This window comes from Muntiacus reevesi, chromosome 22, assembly GCF_963930625.1.
Source record: "Muntiacus reevesi chromosome 22, mMunRee1.1, whole genome shotgun sequence".
Lineage (NCBI taxonomy): Eukaryota > Metazoa > Chordata > Mammalia > Artiodactyla > Cervidae > Muntiacus > Muntiacus reevesi.
In genome coordinates this window covers 45,205,149-45,227,910 of record NC_089270.1, presented here as the reverse complement: position 1 = coordinate 45,227,910, position 22,762 = coordinate 45,205,149, and the positions used below count along the sequence as shown (strand labels likewise).

At 44.9% G+C, this 22,762-nt stretch overlaps 1 protein-coding gene across 5 annotated transcripts in view; it reads right to left on the bottom strand.

Moving 5' to 3' along the window:
* Positions 1 to 22,762, bottom strand: part of LNX1 (ligand of numb-protein X 1) — a 184,955-nt gene that overhangs the window by 89,480 nt on the left and 72,713 nt on the right. For 4 of the 5 annotated variants that reach the window (XM_065913925.1, XM_065913923.1, XM_065913924.1 and 1 more), the window contains one exon: positions 19,795 to 20,286. In XM_065913925.1, the coding sequence (XP_065769997.1) occupies positions 19,795 to 20,186 (392 nt within the window). In that variant the 5' untranslated portion in view covers positions 20,187 to 20,286. Of the gene's footprint in view, positions 1 to 11,149; positions 11,305 to 19,794; positions 20,287 to 22,762 lie in introns of those variants that run through there. The other variant, XM_065913926.1, reaches the window with a different exon arrangement.

Sequence of the window (22,762 nt, the reverse complement as noted above, 5' to 3'; positions counted from 1 at the left end):
ATCTCAGCAATGCCATCTCCATGGCAACAAGGGGAGATGCAGTAGAAAAGCAGCCTCGGCCCTTGAATCAGAATGCCTGTATTCTAGGAGAACCTCCTTAACCTCAATGAAGGTTAGTTTTCTCATCAATAAGATGCGGAGTCATTACATTTGCTATGAGGTTCAAATGAGCTAGGTTATCATCACCATGGCAAATGTTTATAGTGTCCTTGGAATGCTCCAAGCATCTACTAAGTGCTTCATGCATATATTTAATTTTTAACTCAGGGGTTAGGTACTTATCATTAAAAACTCTGATTTAAGGATGAGAAACTTGGGGCCAAGCTGAGGTTAAATAATCTACCCAAGGTTACACAGCTGGTGACAGGCCAGAACCTGAATTCAGATTTGAGTACCTTCTGAAGCTATGGTTTTAATCACTGCAAGCTGAAGCTTGTGACTGCTTTGTGATTGGGCTCCACCCTGTCTCTCTGCCATCCCTTGTATATGAGACCCTTGGGATTATATGAAAATCCTTGGAATGCCATATTCTGATGTGAAGCTTTATCTTTGTCTAAGGACCTCAGGTTGCATTTGTACAAAACTGATCAAGAAAGTCCCATAATAATGCTGAGTATGCCTGGGTGGTCATATACCCTCAGAAGTCACTCACTCCTTAAAGGTGATGTGCATAGTCACATGTATCATTTTTATCACATCTATGCCATTGCTTTGTCCAAAATGGTTAGTTAAATTTTAACAACTAATTCCAGTTTTACTGTTTCCTGAGGAAAAATTAAAATAATGAATGCATTAACATTGTTTCCCCCAAAACATCATGTTTGAGGTCACATAGCTTGTTACTGGTAGGACTGAGTTATCTGGGTGAATTCCTACAAAGTGGGCAGATTGGATCATTTCCACAGCCCCCTTTGGCTAGGAAAAAAAATATGACTCTGGGCCACAGACTCCTCCAGCCAAGAACCATGCTGGATCCAGTCTCCCTCTGCCAATTAGGAAAGGGGGACGATGGGTAGGAAAGAGGAAAGGAGAAGTAGGAGCTGCAACGTCAAGGTTACAAGACAAGGAGCTAAGTGGGGAAGAATGACTCTGGGAGGAGGAAGCTCAGGAGTCAGTTCAGAGACGAGGACCCGCAGAGCGGTGTGGGAGGCAGGGCCCTTGTCCACTGACAGACGGCTTCGGCGTTTCCCCAGGTTTTCCCAGAGACACTAGTCATCACTGTCTGAGCTAGGTCTTCAGAGAGGGAGGGAAGAAAGGAGGGAATGATCCTTTCAGTAACTCCACTTTCTTGATCTCAGCCCATCCCTGCTCATCCTGGGTGAAGTTTAGCTACTATCAAATTTCATTAAAGATTTCATCTGTTGTAGGTGTAGCATTATTTTACAGAAATAGAAAAAAAGCACCACCCATTATCTCTGTACAGTGCTATTAGAAGACCCGGGCAGCTCTTACATTAAGGATTATCTTAGAATTGATGAGAAGTTCTTATAACTACTGTATTACTACTAAGAAAATCCATAATTTAAGGGTTTGCTAGGTACCAGGAACTGTACTAAATGCTTTATATAGTTGGATTCAAAATTCGTGATCTGTGAGATAGGTGTCACTACCCTCGTTTATAGAGGAGAAAAGCTCAGAGAGGCTAAGTAACTTGCCTAAGTTTGCCCAGCTGGCAGAGACTGACTAGGAAGCTGAGTCTGACTGCAGAGTGTGTGGCTTTAATCACCAAGTTATCTTACCTCCGACTTTTCAGCGGTGGGCCACTTCATTAAGATTCTCAGGGTGACAAAGGTCTTGGGGCCCAGGCCTCTCCCTGACTCTTCTGGGTAGAACTGATTATGAAGGAAGACAGTGGAGAAGGGCCACAAGTTCTCCCTCGGCCCACAGATCATCAGGAAGACTGTTCTAGCTCTGGATATGTGGGGGTTAAAACACAGCAGGAGTGGGCTTAGAGGGGCAGAATTCCCAGAGCTTGTTCTACAGGGAACTAAAAGACAGTGAGAAATGGGGAGGGGAAGGGGACACAGACACACAGCTGGTATTTCAGCGCTCACGCACGGGAGGGGGGCGGGGGGCAGTTGTTACTGTAAGACTGATGATTCCAGCTCAAGGCATGCATGAGTCCTTCCAAGACCTCACCAGGGACCTAGCCAGTATGAATTCATGATTCTGGTTTTTTTTAAAGAGGACTCCTCTAAATGCTTCAGGTTTAACAACCCTGGACCACTCCTGCCCCCCACTGCTACCAGGCCCAATGTTTATGAAAGCAGGTGTTGTTCAAGATAGAGGCAGCTGGAGGAGAGTAGGGTCCACATGGGCCATGCAGAAGAAGTAATGGTGATTGAAAATGGGGAAATAACTAGGAGGAAAGTTGTCTGGTTGTTTGGTTTGCAAGTTTTCGTTGGCTTGCAGAAATGGGCCATTTCCTGCCCTATTCCTTCCAAGGCCAATCCCACAGACTGGCAGTGGGAAATTTCCCCTGTTTACTTTAATGAAGGGGTTGTGTTCTGATGCCAACCAGTCCTGAGAGCCTGCCGTTCCTCCGCGGTAGTCACCAAAGTGACGATACCCGTGAGGAATGTGGGGGACTATAATAGAATTCTTATGCAGAATTTTCTGATCCTTTAACAGCATTTTTGTATGTCTTATAATGGATATAACACATTAATACATGTATACAGTTTGTAAATAATCATACATATGCAGAAGATACAAGAGATGTGGGTTTGACCCCTGGGTCGGGAAGATCCCCTGAAGAAGGAAATGGCAACCTACTCCACTATGCTTGCCTGGAGAATCCCATGGACAGAGGAGCCTGTCAGGGTTTTACAGGGTCACAAAGAGTTGGACACAAATGAAGCGACTTAGAACAAGACAACCAGGATAGGTAAAGGCTTCCCTGGTAGTTCAGATGGTAGAGAACCTGCCTGCAACACAGGAGAGTTGGGTTCAACTTCTGGGTGGGAAAGATCCCGTGGAGAATGGAATGGCTACCCACTCCAGTATTCTCGCCTGGAATGTATTGCTATAGGTCTGTGATGAAAAAGGGTCTTCCCTGGTAGCTTACGCAGTAAAGAAGCTGCCAGCAATGCAGGAGACCCGGGTTTGACTCCTGGGTTGGGAAGATCCCCTGGAGAAGGGAATGGCAACCCTCTCCAGTATTATTGTCTGGGAAATCCCATGGACAGTGGAGCCTAGCGGGCTACAGTCCATGGGGCTGCAAAGAGTAGGACATGGCTGAGTGACTAACTCTGTGATGAAACAAGTTGGGAGATTATCACTTTAAGGAGAAGATACTGCCCAATCCTCTTTAAGTTCCCCCTCTTAAAGCTTCTGGGTGACAAAGTCATCAAAAATACCCATCTCGGTTGAATTCATAAGATTGTTGCACGTTTTGCATGTAACAATTGTCTTCTTTACATTTCCCTCAACTTTACAGTAAATTAAATAATTGCTGTACTTTTTTAGCTACTAACCTGGTATTTGGAGTTTGCCAAGGCAACAGGGAAATGCTGAACTGATTGCATATTTAAACTGCTTGCATTTTGATATTAAGGGATGATGGTTGTTTTGTGTGATATGAATGTTATGGCTACATTTCTTAAGAACCTGTATTCTTTAGAGATAAACACTAAGACATCTGCAGATGAACTATGATGTTTGAGATTTGCTTCAAAAGATGATATAGATGAAAAAAGATAGGCATGAATTATTAATTAATGGAGATAGGTGTTAATGTACATGGGGATTCCTTATACTCTACTTTTACACTGAGATTTTCATTATAAAAAGCGAAGAATTTTAAAACAAAAATCAACCAAACATGAAGAAATCAGTGAGGCCCGATATTAAAAAAAAAAAAATCCCCACTGTCTTTCATCTACCTGACATAGTTAAGTGACATCAAGAAAAGCAGACAATTTACCGAGCACCAGAGTGGTACCTTGAAGCCCCTGAGTTGGGCATTTTAGATCAGGAAGTAAATGATTTGGGACTGATGTTGCTTTTCTGCTGGCAAAAAAGAACTTGCTGATTCTCAAGGAGAAAAAAAATAAGACCATTAAACAGGACCACTATGCTGTTTGGACAAAGCATCATTACAAAGCACCATTTTGATGAGCTGAGTATAATGAATCAGGAACATGCAGCTTCAATTTCCCTCCAAATGCACAAGCTGTAGGTTTAAGGGGGAAATGCCCTAGTAGACATGTGCTCAGCTGCAATGCTTTGGAAGACCTTGAGAGTCACTGAACACAGATGGACTCTGGCTCCACTCCCCCAGAATGGACCTCACTCCCCTGTACTGGAGTAGGATCTCTCCACCTCACCCCATTTCCTCTGTAAATGCTACCTCCTAGCTTCTAAATCCTAATCTAAACTTGATCTTGGATTCTCAAAACATAGGATGAGAAAAATCCAGAGATCGGCAGTTTTTTGTTTTGTTTTGTTTTCAATTTTGATGAAAAAGAAATAATTTCTTTGAGACTTAACTTGGAAAGCATCTCCTGGCAAACCCATGGAGTTCACTCTGTTGGTTTAAACTTGGAAACTGCTAGGAGTCGTTAACACAGTGCAAATGAAGTGAGGAGGAAAAGGATGCTGAGGTCATTCTACTGCCCTCCTCTCCCTCAACCCTCTTCCTCCTCATTCACACGAAGAAGAGTCCAACAGAAACAGTCTCGACATGCCTTGTGTGGACCTCTGCTTCATACAAAGCCTTTGGAAAAGATGCTTCCCCGGGCTGTGTAGCTCATGGCCAAGTCTGGCTGAAGCCAGTGGGGAGGAGGCCAGTGCTGCCACATGACCTTTCCCTAAAGAAAGGGAAATGGAGAAGTTGGACCAGGGCAAACCATCTCGAAATCTGTGAAAGCCCAGGATGCCCAGCGGGGTGTGATTTAAGGCTCTTATTGGTCTGTGAACCCCAATGAAGACTGCAGTTTGTCAGAGGTGTGTTTTGCAAGTTTGTCCGAGGAAGTTCTGCAGACGGTAGATGGGCTCCTTGGACCTGAGACACGTGGTCGGTGTTCTGCATCTCTGACTCCCGGGCCCCACCCCACTTCCCAGAAGAACACACACAGGGCCGCCTCAGAACTCCTGCTGTTCTTGGCGGCTTCTCCAGAGACATCCTTCCATAGACTTAAATGATTCAGGTTGCAAAACTGGAGTCATGCATTTTAATTTCCCGAGCACAAAACTCCAGGGGGAATAAACCGTCCCCGTTTAGAGCTACTCTCTCTGCAGGGGTCGGGAAAGAGTGTAATTTCTCCCTCCAGATATGGGCATGGATTCTGTTTCTAGTGATGCCAGTTCCAAACCAAGAATATTTGACTGTAAGTGAGAAAGACAGCCAGCATTTCCCGACAACCTGAGAAGCCCCATGGCAATAGCATAGCACCAGTTTTAGGGACCAGTTATCCCCCACTGGCGGATGATGCCTAGCTGCCTTACTGATACTTTCATCTTTCAAACAAAGGACAGTTACCTGCTTTGAAGAATAGGGCTCCAGCTGTTGGAAATTCACTCAGACTCTACACCACAAGCATAAACACGGCTTCCACGAAAATATGACACAAAGTGAGAACTGTTTTCAGACACTACAGGAGCTAGAATCTGAATGCTTGGGGAAAGATGACAAAACTTTCAATTTTCTGTAAATAGCTTTTGAGAGTTGGGAGTGTATCGTAAAATTCATTTCATCATTTCACCACCCCCAACTCTTAAGTTTCTCCTTGGGATTTTTGCTAAACAAAATATTGAAAGAAATGTTACAAAAGTCACAGCAGATTTGTTAACCTGAGCAGCAGCAGCCATTTCAGTTACTCGGGCCCAGTGCTGCTTTCTGCAAAGCCCGAGATACAGACAACTTGTCACGGAACTGGCCAAGACACGAGGCGAATTCATTTCATTTAGTTCAGTTGAGGCCTGTACTGTGCAGAAGCTGGGTGTTCAGACATAAACAGCTCTCAACCAGCCCTCCTTCTAAGGACTCACCAGGCAGAGGAGAGTGGATGGGACGCTGTGGAGGATACACCACAGAGGAGCGCAGAGGGACGGGGAGATGACTTTCACAGGATGTCAGGGTGAGTTGATACCTGAGCTGGAACTAAGGGTTCTTCAATTGTAATGCCCAAAAGGATCACTTGGGGAGTTGTTTGTTAAGAATGAAAATAGGATGGGCTTCATAAGAATTAAGGGGAACTTGAGAATAAAAATGGATGCACTCCACCCAAGACTTCTGTTTTAGGGAATTGATTTAGAGCCCGACCATCTGCATTTTAAAGTAAAAAAAAAAAAGAAAAACAGCCCTCAGTTGTTATGTGGGTGGTCCTCAGAACCCTCACTGCTCCAAGAACTTCACCTATAAGTCTGGACATGCATGAAGCTGTAAATAGACCCAGAAAGACTTTAAGGCTGGACTCGTGCTCATGTTTGTGAAACTCAAAGTCTATTTCTTAAATTTGCCTGGGCATCTAGAAAGTTCAGAAAGAGTTCATGGGAGTCTGGGGGTGAGGACTTATGAAAGAAAGCACTGCCCTTGATCCTTTCGGCAGACTTTCTGCAGACCCCAAGAGCAATCCTCGGCTCCCTGCCCCTATTCTCTGACTGGGACTCCTTTATACTAAACACCCTGGTTTTCGGCTTCTTCTGCGGAATTCACTCTCCTCTGGGTCATGTCAACAGGTGCTGATGGAAATGTTTAAAGAAGGAGCTGCCTGGGGTCATAAACTCTGGGCCCTCAAGGCCAAACCAGGCAGGCAGAAGTGTCTGTGGGATTGGACACAGGTGCTTTTATTTGGAGTTAAGTTGAATTTGAATGCCTTTTAGCCATTATCTATGGGTTTCCCTGGATGCTTAGCGGTAAAGAATCCACCTGCCAATGCAGGAGACATGGGTTCGATCCCTGGGTGGGGAAAATCCCCTGGAGGAGGGCATGGCAACCCACTCCAGTATTCTTGCCTGGAGAATTCCATGGACAGAGGAGCCTGGTGGGCTACAGTCCCTGGCGTCACAAAAGAATAGGACATGACTTAGCAACTAAAACAGCATCAAGCCAGTATACATGTATACATGTTTACCTTATATGTTATGTATGCTATACATACATAATATATGTTATTATTATGTATACATATACATGTTTACATATATATGAAAGTGAAAGTTGCTCTGTCCTGTCTGACTCTCTTGCGACCCCATCCATGTATTATACAGCCCATGGAATTCTCCAGGCCAGAATACTGGAGTGGGTAGCCTTTCCCTTCTCCAGGGAATCTTCTAAACCCAGGGATCAAACCTGTATACATAATATGTATATATTATATGTTAGGTAGTTAGAATAGGAAGAAGGAGTCCAGAATGGCGGTGGCTAAAAGAACAGGAAGGGAAAAGCCAGTGAAAATAGAACAAAGAAAGGCCAGAGGACTCGAGTGAGGACCTCAGGTAGAACAGACAGCACTCCTGGCTATCCCAGTTTACATAGGGCCGGCCCGGGGGAGGAACAATGTATAAAGAGAGGAGCCAAAGGGCCAGGGCTCGCTCTCTCTTCTCTTCATGTCTTTTAGGTTGGCATGCCCTCGTGCCTCGAGGATGTATTTTCCTTTTATTTTCTAAATAAAACTGAGCTGTAACACTGTCCGTCCGAGAGCTGAGAGCTGTGACACGGCCTGTCCGAGGGCTTTAACGCCCGTCGCTTCAAATTTTTGATGTGATGAGGCAGAACCAAGGAAATTACACACTCCCCTGACATTGTATATACATGTATATGTGTATGGGACTCCCCTTGTGACTCAGACGTAAAGCATCTGCCTACAGTGCAGGAGACCTGGGTTCGATCCCTGAGTCAGGAATCCTCTGGAGAAGGAAATGGCAACCCACTCCAGTACTCTTGCCTGGAAAATCTCACGGACGGAGGAGTGTGGTAGGTTACAGTCCATGGGTTTCCAAAGAGTCGGACACAACTGAGTGACTTCACTTTCAATTTCTTTTCATATATGTTTATATATATATATGCATATATATTTGTATGTTTATTTTCTCAGCAGTTTATCGGATGCCTCAGGTGTTCCTGTAGTCTTAGATCTGAATGATTCACATGTTTAGATAACTCCTGCCTGGTTCCTCTAGGCATTTGAGTTTGAGACCCATGGGGGCCACATCTTAAATTTGAATCCATTTACTGGATTAACTCCAGTTTTCCAGCTGGGATGCTAGGGAAGAGGACTCAGGCTGAGGGAGTCTTGGTGTCAGAGAGAAAGGAAAATCCAGAAGGAGTTCTGTGGTTGGAGGCTTGGGACACAGGGCAAGCTTCACCCAAGGCCTGGACGCCAAAGCCCAGACAACGGTGTCTGAAGAAGCCTGGTTAATGCACTCCACCTCTGAGATCCCCATGGCCGACAGGAGCATCTCACCACCCTGTGGCCCCAGGGCCGAGAACTCTGTGCAGACCCACCCCCAGGGCCACTCACAGCTCGCAGTTGTTTTCTAACCTTTGCTGGCAACCACAGCCACCTCTCACCCTTTCTTGTGCAACAGACTCTGCCTGAAACATTTCTCTGTCGTTCTCTTTGATTCTGCCTAATTCCTCCCTAATTACTTCAAGTTCCCGCTCAGGCCCCCATCTTCTGGCCAAGCTTTTCCTGATCAATTTCATCAAAATGCACAATCTCCTCCTCCTCTCAACTGGTTACCTAACCTACTGTCTAAAGACTTACACCTTTATGTCTTAGATCATTGTTTATATTTCTTATCTATATAAGTTTTATCTTCTCAATTAAATCCTCAACTCCTCGAGGGCAGGTGCTGTGACTAATTTTTACTGCCTGTATATTCCTTCCAGTACCTGCCACAGTACCTGAACCTCATTGCAGGTGGATTCTTTACTAGCTTAGCCACAAGGGACGCCCCAGTACCTGAAACATGCATTAATTCACTGATTAGTTCATCATCACTAGCAGCAGCAGGTAACAGCTGCACAGAACTGGGAGCTTCCAAGGAAGTTCTATCAAATCAGTACAAGAATGTGATATTTATCATTTCCTCGTATCACGCCTCCTGGATTGCTTCACATTCAGAAAAGGTGGCTAGCTTGAATTCACTCAGAAAAGTTGCCTTGGATTCATGCATTTGTGGAAAAGAAAACTGTAAGCCAGTATGAAGAGCCTTCCTTTAATTAGGCTATAAATGGAAAGTAACTCAATGGAAAGGTTCCTCATTAGGACCCGACATGGGTTGAATGGTGGCCTCTAAAAACATGCCACTCAGAACCTGTGAATGTGACCCTATTTGGATAAAGAGTCTTACAGATGCAATTAGACTAAGGTTCTCAAGATCATCTGGATTATCCAGATGAGTCCTAAATCCAGTGACATGTATCCTTGCAAAAGGGTAAGAAGATGTAGAACTGGAGAGCACAAACTGTAGAAGTCTGCGTGAAGATGGAGGAAGAGACTGAAGTGATGCAACCACAAGCCAAGGAATGCCTGGAGCCCCCAGAAGCTGGGAGAGGTGTGGAAGGATTCTCCCCCACACCCCCCACAGAGTGTGGCCCTATCATCACCTTAATTTCAAGCTCCTAGCCCCCAGAACTGTGAGAGAATAAATCTGCGCTGTCTTGTATACACTTAGTTGCAGCAGCTCTGGGAAACTAATACAGCAAATAACAAGGATAGCAGATGGGGGTGGGGGGTGGAGAGATGCAGGTGGAAAGGGTTAGGAGGAAAGCTTTCTGGCACTAGATTTTAGAAATGGCTTCAGCATCATGAGAGAGGAAGGGGCTTTTCCATAATCCCAATCAAATCTGCCATCGTATGATTTTCCAGAAAAGCTTCCACAATGTCATTATTACCCCAGAGATGTTTACTATTCAGGCTTAAGCCAAATACTTTCTCTGTGAACCTTCTTATCCAAGGTGAACTGGGTTTACCTTCCAATAAGGTAGGACTAGGAAATTCTGAAACGAAAAGTCCTCAAAATGAACGTCCTTCACAGACCCAGGTCATTTATTCTCTTCTCTACTTCCGGAGCATTTATTGAGCATCTACTGTGCTGGGCAAATTGATCAGTCTGCCTAACTATAACAGAGGCACTGGTTATATCTAAACATGCGAGGATCTCTACTTAAATCTGACCAGTCAAGCTTTTCTATTCTGGGATGTCTGGACTCTATTTAGAGTTCCTCTTATCATTTGCCCCCTACCCCAACTCTAATTTATAAAGAAGCAACTCTTGCTATTTTTACCTGTCTGGTGAGTAAAGAGAACTACATTTTTGTAAATACTCCCAACACTGAGACACACACTGCAGCCCTTTTCATCTGATTGCTAGAAGCTGTTCACATCAGTCTGCAATCCTTTTTCAAAGCTTATTAACAAGAACAGCCTGAAAAATATCACTGTAAAGATCAGGGATGTGAGTCATTTCCTCTTACAAAATGAACATAGGTCATGGAGGAAAATGTCTTAATGAAATATTTAGAGGTAAAATGTTATGATGACTGCAATCTACTCCAAATCACTTCCATAAAAAAAACAAATGAGGCAAAATTGGCAAAATGTTAATCATTATATCTAGGTGATAGGAATACAGGTATTCAGTGCAGGGTTCTTTCTGCTTTCTGATGCATAAAAATTATCAAAAATAAAAACAAAAAGCGTGTATATTTTTTACATATAGGGCTATCTTGCCCCCATACTGACATTCTTGGTGTGTTCAGGATTGGAGACCAACTGTCTCAAAAAAAGAATGATATCTGTTTATAACTAGAAATGTCCAATAGAGACTTCAGGTCTGTACACGCAGCTTCTGTTCTTAACAGTCCTTTGGTTCTATTTATGGAGGGAAGTGAAGAAGCATCTATTGAGAAAAAGCAGAGTATCAAAAAAAAGAAAGGAAGAAAGCAGTGTTGGCACAGATGCAGGGGAAAAATGCCTTGTTGGGAAAGCAGTGCATCAGTAAGATGGTGTTTCTCTGTTAAGTCACAGACCGCTAAGCACGCGACTTCAAACTACGGACAGGATGTTTTGTCCAAGTGCATCTAGTGGATGTGGAATTTATCCCTCTAAGCTGACATGCCGGCCCAAGGACGGACTCAGGTCCCACCCCCGACACTCCACACCCAGACACAGGCAGGCACAGTGAGAGGGGGACTCACAGTTCTGAGTACAGGAAGTGCAGATTGCCCACATTGTCAACGTAGTTGGCAGGGCTGAGCCAAGGCAGGATCAGCAACAGAAGCGCCTTCATTTTCCGATCAGGGTGCAGCTCTTTCTCCCCCCACCAGCCACCTTCTCTCTGTCTGTCAGTGGCAGGGGCCCAGCCCAGCCCGCCCCTTTAAACAACGCTTGCCATGTTCCCACAATCAGCAGTCATAGAGAATCAGGCTCAGAGCCCTCAGCTGGAGCTGCGTTGGTAAATCACAGGCTCGTAAGAGGACTGTGTGATGCTCTGAGTCTCAGATGGGGAGATGTGAGAACGGAGGGACCCACCAATGCTGGCGAGAGGGTTAGGCTGAGAGCAGGCAGGCTGATGCCTGGGAAAGGGACCTGCCTCCTCCTGCAGAATGCCGACTGGTTCTCAGGAAGCAGCTGGTACATTTACATCACTGGCCAGGAGCAGTCGGGCTGGAAGCTAATCTGTGCTGGAAGAGGGCATGATCACGGCACACGCAGAACCCACTGTGTGAACAAGCAGATACTCAGAAGCTGTCCTCCAGCTTGACTGGAGGCAGACCCGGGCTGAAATCAGCATCTTTGGAACAGAGGCTAGAGAGCTGAGCTCAAAGTAAGTCTTGGGATATTGTTGCACAGGAATGTTAATAGGAACCAGCTCCACCTCTCCATGTATATTTAGAATATGTACTTAAGGTAAGTCACCTGTCAATGTCCGGACCACACAGACAGAGGTAAGGGAAGTGATGTCTTCCCTGTTAATTTTGAAAACTGTCCCTATGACAGAATAGGTTGTGTCATTCTGCCTGAGACTAACCAAAAGCCTCAACAGACAGACATGAAGTTCTTTAAAAACAGTGTATACAGACTCCTGATCTGTAAGAAGAAAAGTTATTCCATTCCTCCTGCTCCCTGGAGTAACTGAATTAGGCTCTGACACTAGCTGCAGGATTCTGGGCATTTCATTGAAGCTATCTTATTTTTCACCTCAGCCATCTTATTTTTTAAAACGAAGTTAATAATGCCTTATTTCCTTAGTTCTGTGAAGGCTGGACCACAGCATCTCTTCCACCTTTGAGATCTATGATTCCAGACCATACTACCTGTCTTAACAAGAGGGCTTCTTTGCATGCCTAAGCTCTGGAATGCCATAGAAGCCTCAGATTCCTCTCCTTCTAGTTCATATTTAAGAAGATGAAAGTTCATTTCACTAACTGAAGACCCAAATCTTAATATGGCTCAAAAAGATAGATACATTAACCACAACCTGGCAATTACAACAAACTCCACTTCACAGGAAGAAGACTAAGGAAAATCTACGGGATGACCCCAACTGCAGGTGCTAGTGGTAAAGAATGTGTCTGCCAATGCAAGAGACATAAGAGACATGGGTTCACTCCCTGGGTCAGGAGGATCCCCTGGAGGAGGAAATAGCAAGCCATTCCAGTATTCTTGCCTGGAGGATCCCATGGACAGAGGAGCCTGGCAGTCTACAGTCCATGGGGTCACAAGAGTGGGACATGACTGAAGTGACTTACACACACACACACACACACACACATGCAGGAAACTGGCGTCAGAGATTTGCATTCATCTTTGACAGTGCTAAAAGACTTTAACTACAGTAGACCCTGAGGATGTACAGATTTCACTTCTACAGTTTAGATCTGGGATACACAACCTTGATAAAGCATGGCATCTATCATTCTTTTGAGGTCCTAATTTGAATTCCACTCCCTTTCTCTGGTATGCAAGAGAGACAGAGTCTGTGAAGAGCATAAAAAAGGAAGTTAGGTTTGGAATTTAGATGCTGTCATCAAACAGGCTTGACTCTGAACCCTGACTCTGCCATCAATGAGCTGTGTGACACTGGGCATGTTGCTTAATCTCTCTGAACTTCCGTATCCTCCTTTGTAAAGACAACAATAGTATGCTTAACTCACAGTGTTGTTATGAAGGTGGAATGAAATAATGTCTAAAAGAACAAAGGACTGCATGAGTGTTTAGCTGTTGTTGTAAATGTTGTTATTAATAGCTACTAATAATTGTGGATGAGCCTGGCTGGCAGATCAGTATCTATTTCCAAGAGGCTTTGCTGTTCTCATCCTGGCCCTTCTTTCTTCCTGCTCAGTCTTTTCCTGAATACAGAGTTTCACAGAGTCCTGGGACATGGTCATCTTGAATGTCCAGGATCTACTGTATAGAGCACAGCTCATAAGTAGCATCGTATATAACATAGACTATAGACTTCAGAGTGTGCTGCATTGTATTTCTGATGATCTTGGGCAGGTCAGATTGCTTCTCCAAGTCTCTGTTAAAAAGAAAGATGTCTGACTTTCACTTCTTGCATTTCAAAAGGATAAGATGCCTTAATGGATATGAATGCAATATAAAAATGAGGGTATTGTTTTTTATTGTTTCTGTCACTCTTGCAAAAACAGCTGGTTTCCTATTCAATATCTAATCTCATCTTCTTCTTTTTAAGAGCACCTGTGTTTTGTTTATGGTGGTGATGCACTTTGCCTCTCCCACAGACAGGCAGCCATGTAATACGCCACTGGCCAATGAGGTATAAGAAGAAATTACTGGGTGACGTAGCCTACAAAGCTCTTTAAAGGAGGGAGTCTTAGTTTGTACATTGCATTTTGCCCTTGATGCTTGGTTCTTTTTGCCTGGAACTTGGATGTGATGCTGGGGCTTGAGTAGCCGTTTTGAGGCCATGAGGTAATTAATGATCATGAGGATGAATGCTAATTGAAAAGCAGAAGGAGCCTGGATTCCTGATGGCAACATCATACTAATTGTGGGCTTCCTAGCCCCAAATTTTGTACTAAATGAGAAAAAGAAAACTTCTACATAGTTAGATCAACATAACTTGAATTTTTTTTTACCCATCCTCAGATGTAGTCCTATCTAATATAATCTTTTGGGAATAAAATCCTACTTTCACATGGTCATGGATTGCTATAAGCAGTAGAGTCTTAACCCTAATCCTTGCTCCAGGCTCTGAGTCCTCTTTATCCTTAAATGTCAGCTCAGACATCACCAATCATCAATCACCTCCAGTTTTCTTGCCTTTTTTTCTTGTCGCTAAGCAGGGAACTCCTTGAGTGCAGGAGCTCTATTGGTCCTGTTTCCTACTGTATCCTCACCACAGTGCCTAGAACATCATAGATGCTCAATAAATATCTGGTGAATGAAAGAGAATTCAACTCAGTTAAAGAGACCATTTCTTGGAATAGTCTTTCTTGATCACAGGCAAATTAGCAAAAACAGACTTCAAACTTTATGAGAGTGATGGCAGGGGTTGAGCATGTGTATGGATGGATAATAAATGCCCAGGAACCAAGGAAAAAGGTAAGGAAGATTTCTGGGAATGAGTGTCTAGGAGAATGTGGTTTCTCTAAAGAATTGCTTGGAGCATAATCTGATGGATGCTCAATGGTTCTCTCAAAAACAACGGCAGAAAATTGCCTCATCTCTTCTGTGCTCAGGAGAACTAAAAGAACAGCTCTCAGTTAGGCAGGGCCAGGAGAAAGTGGGTTCAGGGTTGGAAAGTCATGTGAAGGATGCATGTTAAGCACAGTCAGAGTGGAGATGTTAAGTCAGGCTAAAATGACCAACAAGACTTGTTACTTGCCCACCTTTCCATAGGGTAATAGTCCCTAGTCCTTCACTCTGGCAGTAAACCCTTCCCTGCTCTGTAGGCAGCTAGCTGACTCTGTGTTTATGGAACATGGTACAGAGGAGGGTCTGAATATTCATTGGAAGGACTGATGCTGAGGCTAAAGCTCCAAAACTTTGGCCACCTGATGCAAAAAGCCAACTCATTGGAAAAGACCCTGATGGCTGGGAAAGATTGAGGGCAGGAAGAGAAGAGGGCCACAGAAGATGAGATGGTTGGATGGCATCACCAACTCAATGGATATGAGTTTGAGCAAACTCTAGGAGACACTGAAGGACAGGGAAACCTGGCGCACTGCAGTCCATGCGTCACAAAGTGTCAGACACGACTGAGCAACTGAACAACGACAGAGAAGGGCCCTGATAGAAGAAAAGGTCAGGAGAGGCTCCAGGGTAGGTCTCTGGGGAGGAAATTTCCAGGACGTTGGGTTTAATCAAGAAAATAACCCTACAGAGTCTTCAGTCAGGTGTGCCAATTCCATCACATCTTCACTCAGGACTGTTTTCCAAACACTGAACAATGAGCTCTTTGTTTGTGCTAAGTAAATACTGAAGGGGGTCAGCTTTACTGTCTCACGTTTTTATTATCTTCCATGAGAGAGAAACTCAAGGGCAAGTGGCTTGTCCCATGAACTCAACATGTGTGTGTTTTCAAATTCTCTCTTCTACCTTTCAGAGGTCCTTTTCTCAGAGGCAGAAATTGAGGCTTATATAGATTTTTCTTTCATTCTGGACCTGGCCTATTGTGGATTGTTGATAAATATATATGCAGAGAATGATACTGCAAAATAAAGATGTAGTCTTGAGACTAAGAAAATGCCCACTCAGGATCAAGGAAGTAAAAGCTTCACCTCCACACACCCTCTCACTGCCAGTCTGGGTCAAGAGAGGTGCATTGAACTGGCCCTCTGCTGTGCCCCAACTTCGCCCACTGCCAATATCCCTTGGTGGGGAAGTCTGCCATTGCACTCAACAAGCCCATCACTCTCGTGGGAATTCTTTATATTAGACCCATGTGATGGGAGTCTGCAAGCATCTAAGAGCAGAGAACAACAGAATTATCCAGAAGATTCCAAACATCAGCTCACATGCTTAGATTTACTCCCATAGAAGAACTCTACAGTCTGAAGTTAAAAATAGTCACCCAAGTCATTGCTGGTCCAGCCAGTCATGCACACCCACAGTTGCCCCTACATGCTTTACTTTAGGAGTTATATTCAACCCAGGGTCTGAAGTAGTAAGACAATGTTTACAAATGACATAAATTCTGCAGAAAAACAGGCCCCATCCCCGATAACCGTAGCGTGCACGATCCTCCAGACAGGCCGTGAACAGAGGCCTTGGGGAAACAGTTCTCGAACACAGATTCTTTACTAAAGGGACAATGGAAACATTCTAAATGTGATTCATTTCTGCAAGAGTTTAGTATTCAAGGAGTCAACCGAAATAAATTCCCATTGCACAGGTGGAGAAACCTATGTAGGAAGCTTCCCATGAAGCCCAGGGTTGCTAGCTCTCTAGGACCCCCTGGAAGGACATGTGGATCCATGTCGGTCTCCCTGTAGTTCTCAACCAGAATTACAGTGAAGTTCTCCATTTTAGGTTGATTTTTAGCCTGCCTACTTTATAGTTATCAAAGTACCATCAGTCAAAGAAAATATTTTTAACTCATTATATTTTAAATACTGAAATGAAGAATGCAAAATTTATAAACTTATCTTCTAGTGCAAACATATGACAATACAAGCAGCAACCAGCCTGGAGGCCTCACATCGGAGCGTAAGGAAAACGCCAGCTTCCTGGTAACCTCTGAGTTTTCCTACTTTAAGAGACTCCAGCGGGAGTAGTGCCTTAAACTTAACCTCTCTTCTAAGACAAGGAAGAGATAGTCTACTGAACCGGTCACTAGCCCCGGGCCCAAGAGGGCTCTGGAGTCAAGTTCCAGATTAGCTCCAGATTCTGAATGCTGGCCAGTAAAATGCTTAGGGAGCAGGAGGCAAGGAAGTGTATATTAAGCATTTGATGACTAACAAATTCAATGTATTTTTGGAAATGTTGGTTTTAACCTACTTAGCAAGCTGAAGTGTGGAGTCACAGCAAGCGTGGAGGCCCAACACCTGCCCTGAGAGTTCCCTCGCCACCGAGGGCTGCTGAAGGGGAGGGTGAAGGACTCTGAGGCCACGGCTCAGACCTGTGAATTCCATCAGCTCTGCACATCTCGTTATGCGCTGAGCGTTCAGCAGACCTTTCTCCCGGACTTCCTTGAGGTGTGGGGTCATGCAGCCGGTGTGGGCAGCTGAGGTGCACTTGAGTCATCTGTCTCCTAGACCCCAGAAGCTTCCCCCTGCCACCAGTCTCTTTGCAGACCTCCCCCGGAACCACTTCTTTCCAGCCTTGCTCTCAGCTCCACGTGCTATCTTATCCCAGTTCTTAGGGATATTCTTGGCCCCACATCAGTGCTTGATGAGGGGAGGAGGAAGGGCTGCTTGTTTCACTCTCTCCAGAGGGTTTCTATTTCTCTCCTCGTCTCTGTCCCTCCCCTGCAAAACTCCAGTAGTGCAGAATACTGACCATGCCCCTCCCCGAAGCAGTCTGCCTCCTCATCCTCAGAACCTGTGAATGTGTCACCTCACACGGCAAAGGGGACTTACAGATGCGACTAAATAAATCCTGAGATGAGGAAAGGAGCCTGAACTCTCCAGGTGGATTCACTGAGTGGATCCCAGTGTCATCACAGGCGTCCTTATATAAGGAAGTCAGGCGGATCAGAGTCATAGAAAGAGATGTGGTGATGGAAGGAGAGGAGAGACAGAGAGAAGGGAAAGAGGGAAAGGAGAGAAGAGAGAGAGATTCTAGGCTGCTGGCTTTGAAGATGGAGAAAGAGGCCACAAGCCAAGGAAAGCAGGGGCCTCTGGAAGCTGGAGGCCGCAAGGAAAGAGACTCTCCCCAGAGCCAAAGGGAACCAGCCTCCGAACACCTTGACGTCAGTGAGACCTGTGTTGGACTCCGAATACTCGGAACTGGAAGGTAACACACTTGGCATTGTTTTAAGCCACTAAGTTTGTGATTGTTGCAGCAGCAGGAATCGCATACAGCTTGCTAACACAAATGTGTTATATAAATGGCAAGGTAGGCAACATGGGAAAGGGCAGGGCGGTCTCCCAGGGCCTTTTCTCCTCCTCTTGCTCCTCACCTCTTCGAGCTGGTGTGGCTGCAGTCTCGGCCCTGGCCCTGTGTCAGCATCTGTCTGTATCCACCTCATCTCTGACCCCAGACCCACTTCCCTGCAGGCAATGCCTCCCCTACCCAGGCAAGACTTGCAGCAAAGGTCACACGCAGACTCCCTTACCCCTTCCCCTCTGGCCATGCTTCCTTCCGGGCACATCCTAGCTTACACACCTGAGATCACAGAGGGTCAGAGGCAACTCACGAACCTGACATAGATGCATCTGGTTCAACATCTAGGGGCGGAAAGTATGTTCATCAACGTAATTACTATGGAAAACATATATGAAGCATTATACCCAGGTGGGTGCTTTGGATGCAAACTTCCATTTTAGAAATTCTGCATGTCCCCAAAGACAAAGACTCAGATTCAGAGCTTAAGGAATGTGACCTTTAGAAAAAAAACACCCGCACCTGCCTCTCGCCCCTGTCACAACAGGAACCAAGATAAATACCAGTTTCCAAATTTCCTCTTACAAAATAACTCTGGTATTACTGTTCATGTCTTATTAAGCATCTCAGACGCTCTAAGAGAGGAACTCCTGCGCTGAGACCCGGGGCCGCCCCCGAGGCTGTCCACAAGAAGTACACTCAGGAACACAGCAGTGTGAGTGGGTGAAATAAGAGGTAGATGGTGGAACGGGCGGTGTTGACCACCCGCGGAGTAGTCACACCACACTTCTGCATCAGCACACACCTGTGCTGGAAACCTTGCAGAACAAATCACTAGGACAAAAGTTTTGTAAGGTTCTCCTCTTAAAAACTTAGTTGAAAATACCTTGTGTCTCCTCCAAGGGTAGCTGGGCTTTGGTATTTCTCGTACAGAGCAAATCATGGGACAAACTGGGAGGGATTTGTTTTCTTACATTAAAAAGGCAAGCAATGCGCTCCAGAATATCTTTTTGGGAACCTGAAGCCTCACAAAATGAGATGAAAAAGCTGCTCATTAGCTTCTCCAGTATCTTTCACATTTCAGATGCACCCAAATGAAATAAACCAGTCACAAAAGAGCAAATACTTCTTATATGAGGTTTCTAGAGCAGTCAAATTCATGGAGACAGAAAGCAGAATGGTGGTTGCCAGTGGCTGGAGAGGAAGGAATGAGGGGGGTTTTATTTTAATTTTTTAAATGGATATGAAGTTTTAATTCTGGAAGATGAAAAAAATCCTGGAAATGGTTATTGGTGATGATTGTACATCAACGTAAATGTACTTAATGTCTCTGAGCCGCACTTAAAAATGCTTAAAATGGCAAATTTTATATTATTTATATTTTATCAGAAAATCTCCCCACTGTACAAACACATACCCACACACACTCACACCCCGCAACTCTACCGCGCGCTGTTTCCTCACACCGAACCACAGCCAGAACGCCTCAGTCTCTTATTTTGAATGAATCCTTTCAGCAGAAGGGAAAGAAACAGGCATTTCCGGGAGCACCCAGCCCTTGCAGCCAGCAGCCGTGAGGGCGGGGGCTGCTCAGGATTGGCCAAGGGGCAGCCCCTCCCTAGAAAGTCAAAGTGAAAGGCGCTCAGTCGTGTCCACCTCGTCACCAACCCATGGACTGTACAGTCCATGGAATTCTCCAGGCCAGAACACTGGAGTGGGTAGCCTTCCCCTTCTTCAGGGGATCTTCTCAACCCGGGGATCGAACCCAGGTCTCCAGCACTGCGGGCGCGTTCTTGCCCACTGGGCCGCAAGGGCAGCCCCTCCCTACCTGGTCTGAAAGTGACGCTCCAGGTCGCAGCGCTGGAGCACCTCGCTGCAGTGGTCCGAGAACGGGCAGCTCACCAGCAGCTTGTTGAGGAGCTTGTTGACCAGGATGTTGGACTTCTTGCAGTGCTGCAGAACCAGGGGCTTGCGATCCACCGGGCAGAAGTCCTTCTCCACCAGGAAGCTGGTGAGGCAGAGGGTGCAGTATGTGTGTCCACATGGAGTGTCCAGAGGGTCCAGAAGAGCTTGCAGGCAGATGTGGCAGATGAGGTCGTCGTCCACGTCTTCCGTGTAGGTGTAGAAGTGGTTTTCCTCGGGGGAGTGGGCTTGGCCACACACCACACACAGGGGTGCAGGGCTGGGATCCGGGTCCTCAGCCGGGTCTGCCTGGTTCATGGTCAGAGGGAGTGGGTGGAGCAGTAAGACAGGAAACCAACCCAGGAAAACAGTATTTCCTCCAGAGTAAGTCAAGAGCTTCTAGGAGCCATCCACAAACCTGAAAGAGAGAAAGAACTGCTCATCTATCTTGGTTATGGACGTTAGCGGTGCTGCCAAGTGGACAAAACTGAGCTGTGAGTAGGAAGCCCTGGGCTGAGTGACCACTTGGTGACTGACTGATGTGACCTGAAGCCTGACTTCCTTATGCCTCAGTTTAACTACCTATCTAAGTAGGAATAATACTTACCTCTAATGTCCTCATGTTAGTGCAGTGAAAATTATTTGAGAGAAATCTGAGAATGTCCAGAAACAGGCCCTAACAAAACAGACGAGTGATTTGTAAAGTTCTCTGTCAGATCACGACAAGAAGAAAAAGTTAATGTGCTCATGGCTTTGTCTTATCTCTCTTCACTACCTTTCTCTAAAACCCAGAAAATAAAGGACACCTCATAGTCTTCAACTAAATTGTCTGAGAAGAAAGAAGAGCTGCTGAGGCAGTTGTATTTTTATGATGAAAGCATTGTTTTCTTCTGCGTGCATTTCATTTATTCAGTTACTTCGTGGTAAAGGTGTTTCTGGAACCACACTGCTTGGACCAATCCTACCCTGCGCACCAATGATTTAAGTCTCTGTTTCCTTGTCTGTAAAGTGGAGATAATACTGTAATGGCCTATCTCAGAGGGCTGTTGTGAGGAGTAAATGACATATGAGGCATAAAACTCCTTAGAATTATGCCTGAAATACAGTAAGTGCCCAATAAGTATTAACTGTTCTTACATATATTTGTTACTGAAGTCATTCTGTCTCCAGCTGAGCTCATTTGACCTGGAAACTGAAAGTTATATAGTTCCTCTCACAGGTCTTTTTGCTTTCTTCTCATAGTTCTCTTTCATTCAATTATACATATATTTTCAAACTAGTAGAATATTATCACACTATGTATTTTCCATTGGTGCAAAGTGAAAGAGTTGCTCAATTGTGTCTGACTCTTTGCAACCTTATGGACTGTAACATGCCAGGTTCCTCTGTCCACAGAATTCTTCAGGCAAGAATATTGGAATGGGTTGCCATTTCCTTCTCCAGGGGATCTTTCCAACCCAGGGATTGAACCTGTGTCACCCACATTGCAAGCAGATTCTATACCATCTGAGCCACCAGGGAAGCTATTTTTCCTTTGGTACAGGAGTTTAAAATGGAGATTTCAACATGCCTGATCAACATCTAGGAAAGTCTCCTGATCAGTCAATAAACATTTTTTTCTTTGCCTTCAATATTTTTCATTAATGAGCTACAGTAGTGTGAGATTAGTGACAATGATAATCATAAACATCTGATTTCAATAAGCATTGTGTGAGCACCAATCTTGAGCTAGGTAGCAAATTGGCTGTGTGGGGGACCTTCAAGAGAGCTTTAAAGGACATGCCTACCCTCTTGGAGTCCCCAGACCTTCCCAGGGGATGGGACATGCCCCAGTACTGGGAAACCTCGGGAAGCAGTGCAGACAGGTCAGCATTAGGGGACTCAGTCAGGGTCAACACTCATGACAATGAAGAATCATGTAGTATCCCAGCCCTCAACTCAACTTTGTTCTTTTCCGAAAGTAACTAAAATGACTTTAAGTTTTCCGCAGAAAGATAAAGACAGATGAATCTCCTAACAGCAAACTGACCATGTTTAGAAACAGCACAGCAGTTATAAACTGCCTTACAGTTTTTTCTTTTCCAAGTGAAGTTTGAGGTTGTTTGTACAAACATAGCCTTATCTCAAAAAGAAAATACATTGACTTCAAACTTGTACTGAATCAGCTTACATTTCTGCACTGTGTTAATAAGCCTTGAAGAACACTCTGGTCAAGAGGTAGAAGTAAAGTGCCCCAAATGTGAAAGCGTGTAGAAATCACAGACTTTTATTTAGCATCAGAAGAGATCACAGAAGGCAAAGGTAGAGGATACAGGAGGGGGTAAAGCTGTTTATAGTCAAATTTCATAGAAACCTACACAGCTGCTATTTGTCCTCAAGGCTCAGAGAAGATATTGGAACCACACAGGAAATGCTTTCAGTAGCATGAAAAATAGTTCAAAAATAAACATGAACATGGAAATGGGCCATCTAAAAGACTATCATCTGCTATAGAAAAAAAGGTCACATATTTTGAACTAAAACCCTATGTCTTTGGCACTCAGAGTTGGGTCAAGAACTCCCACATATTCTTTCTCATTGTGCTGAACGGAAGGGTGATAGGAATGCCGGTGGCAGCTCTGCTCCGACCACTGTAACAACAATGTCACGTTTCTGGGCCGTTTCCTCGTTCCTCGTTGGTGAAAAGGTGGAATTCGACCAGATGTTTGGTTTTCTCTCTGTGCTTTGCAAGGTGTGTCAGATGCCTTGGGCTCTTCCAGGGAAGGGAAGGGGGGCTGCGTCCAATTTTCCACTCCACCCAGACCCAGCTCCACTTTCATCTCACACATTAGGTTTCTCATAAGATTCTGCTCAAAGGACCATGGCTTAAGGAAAACAAAAGCTAAAAATATCCT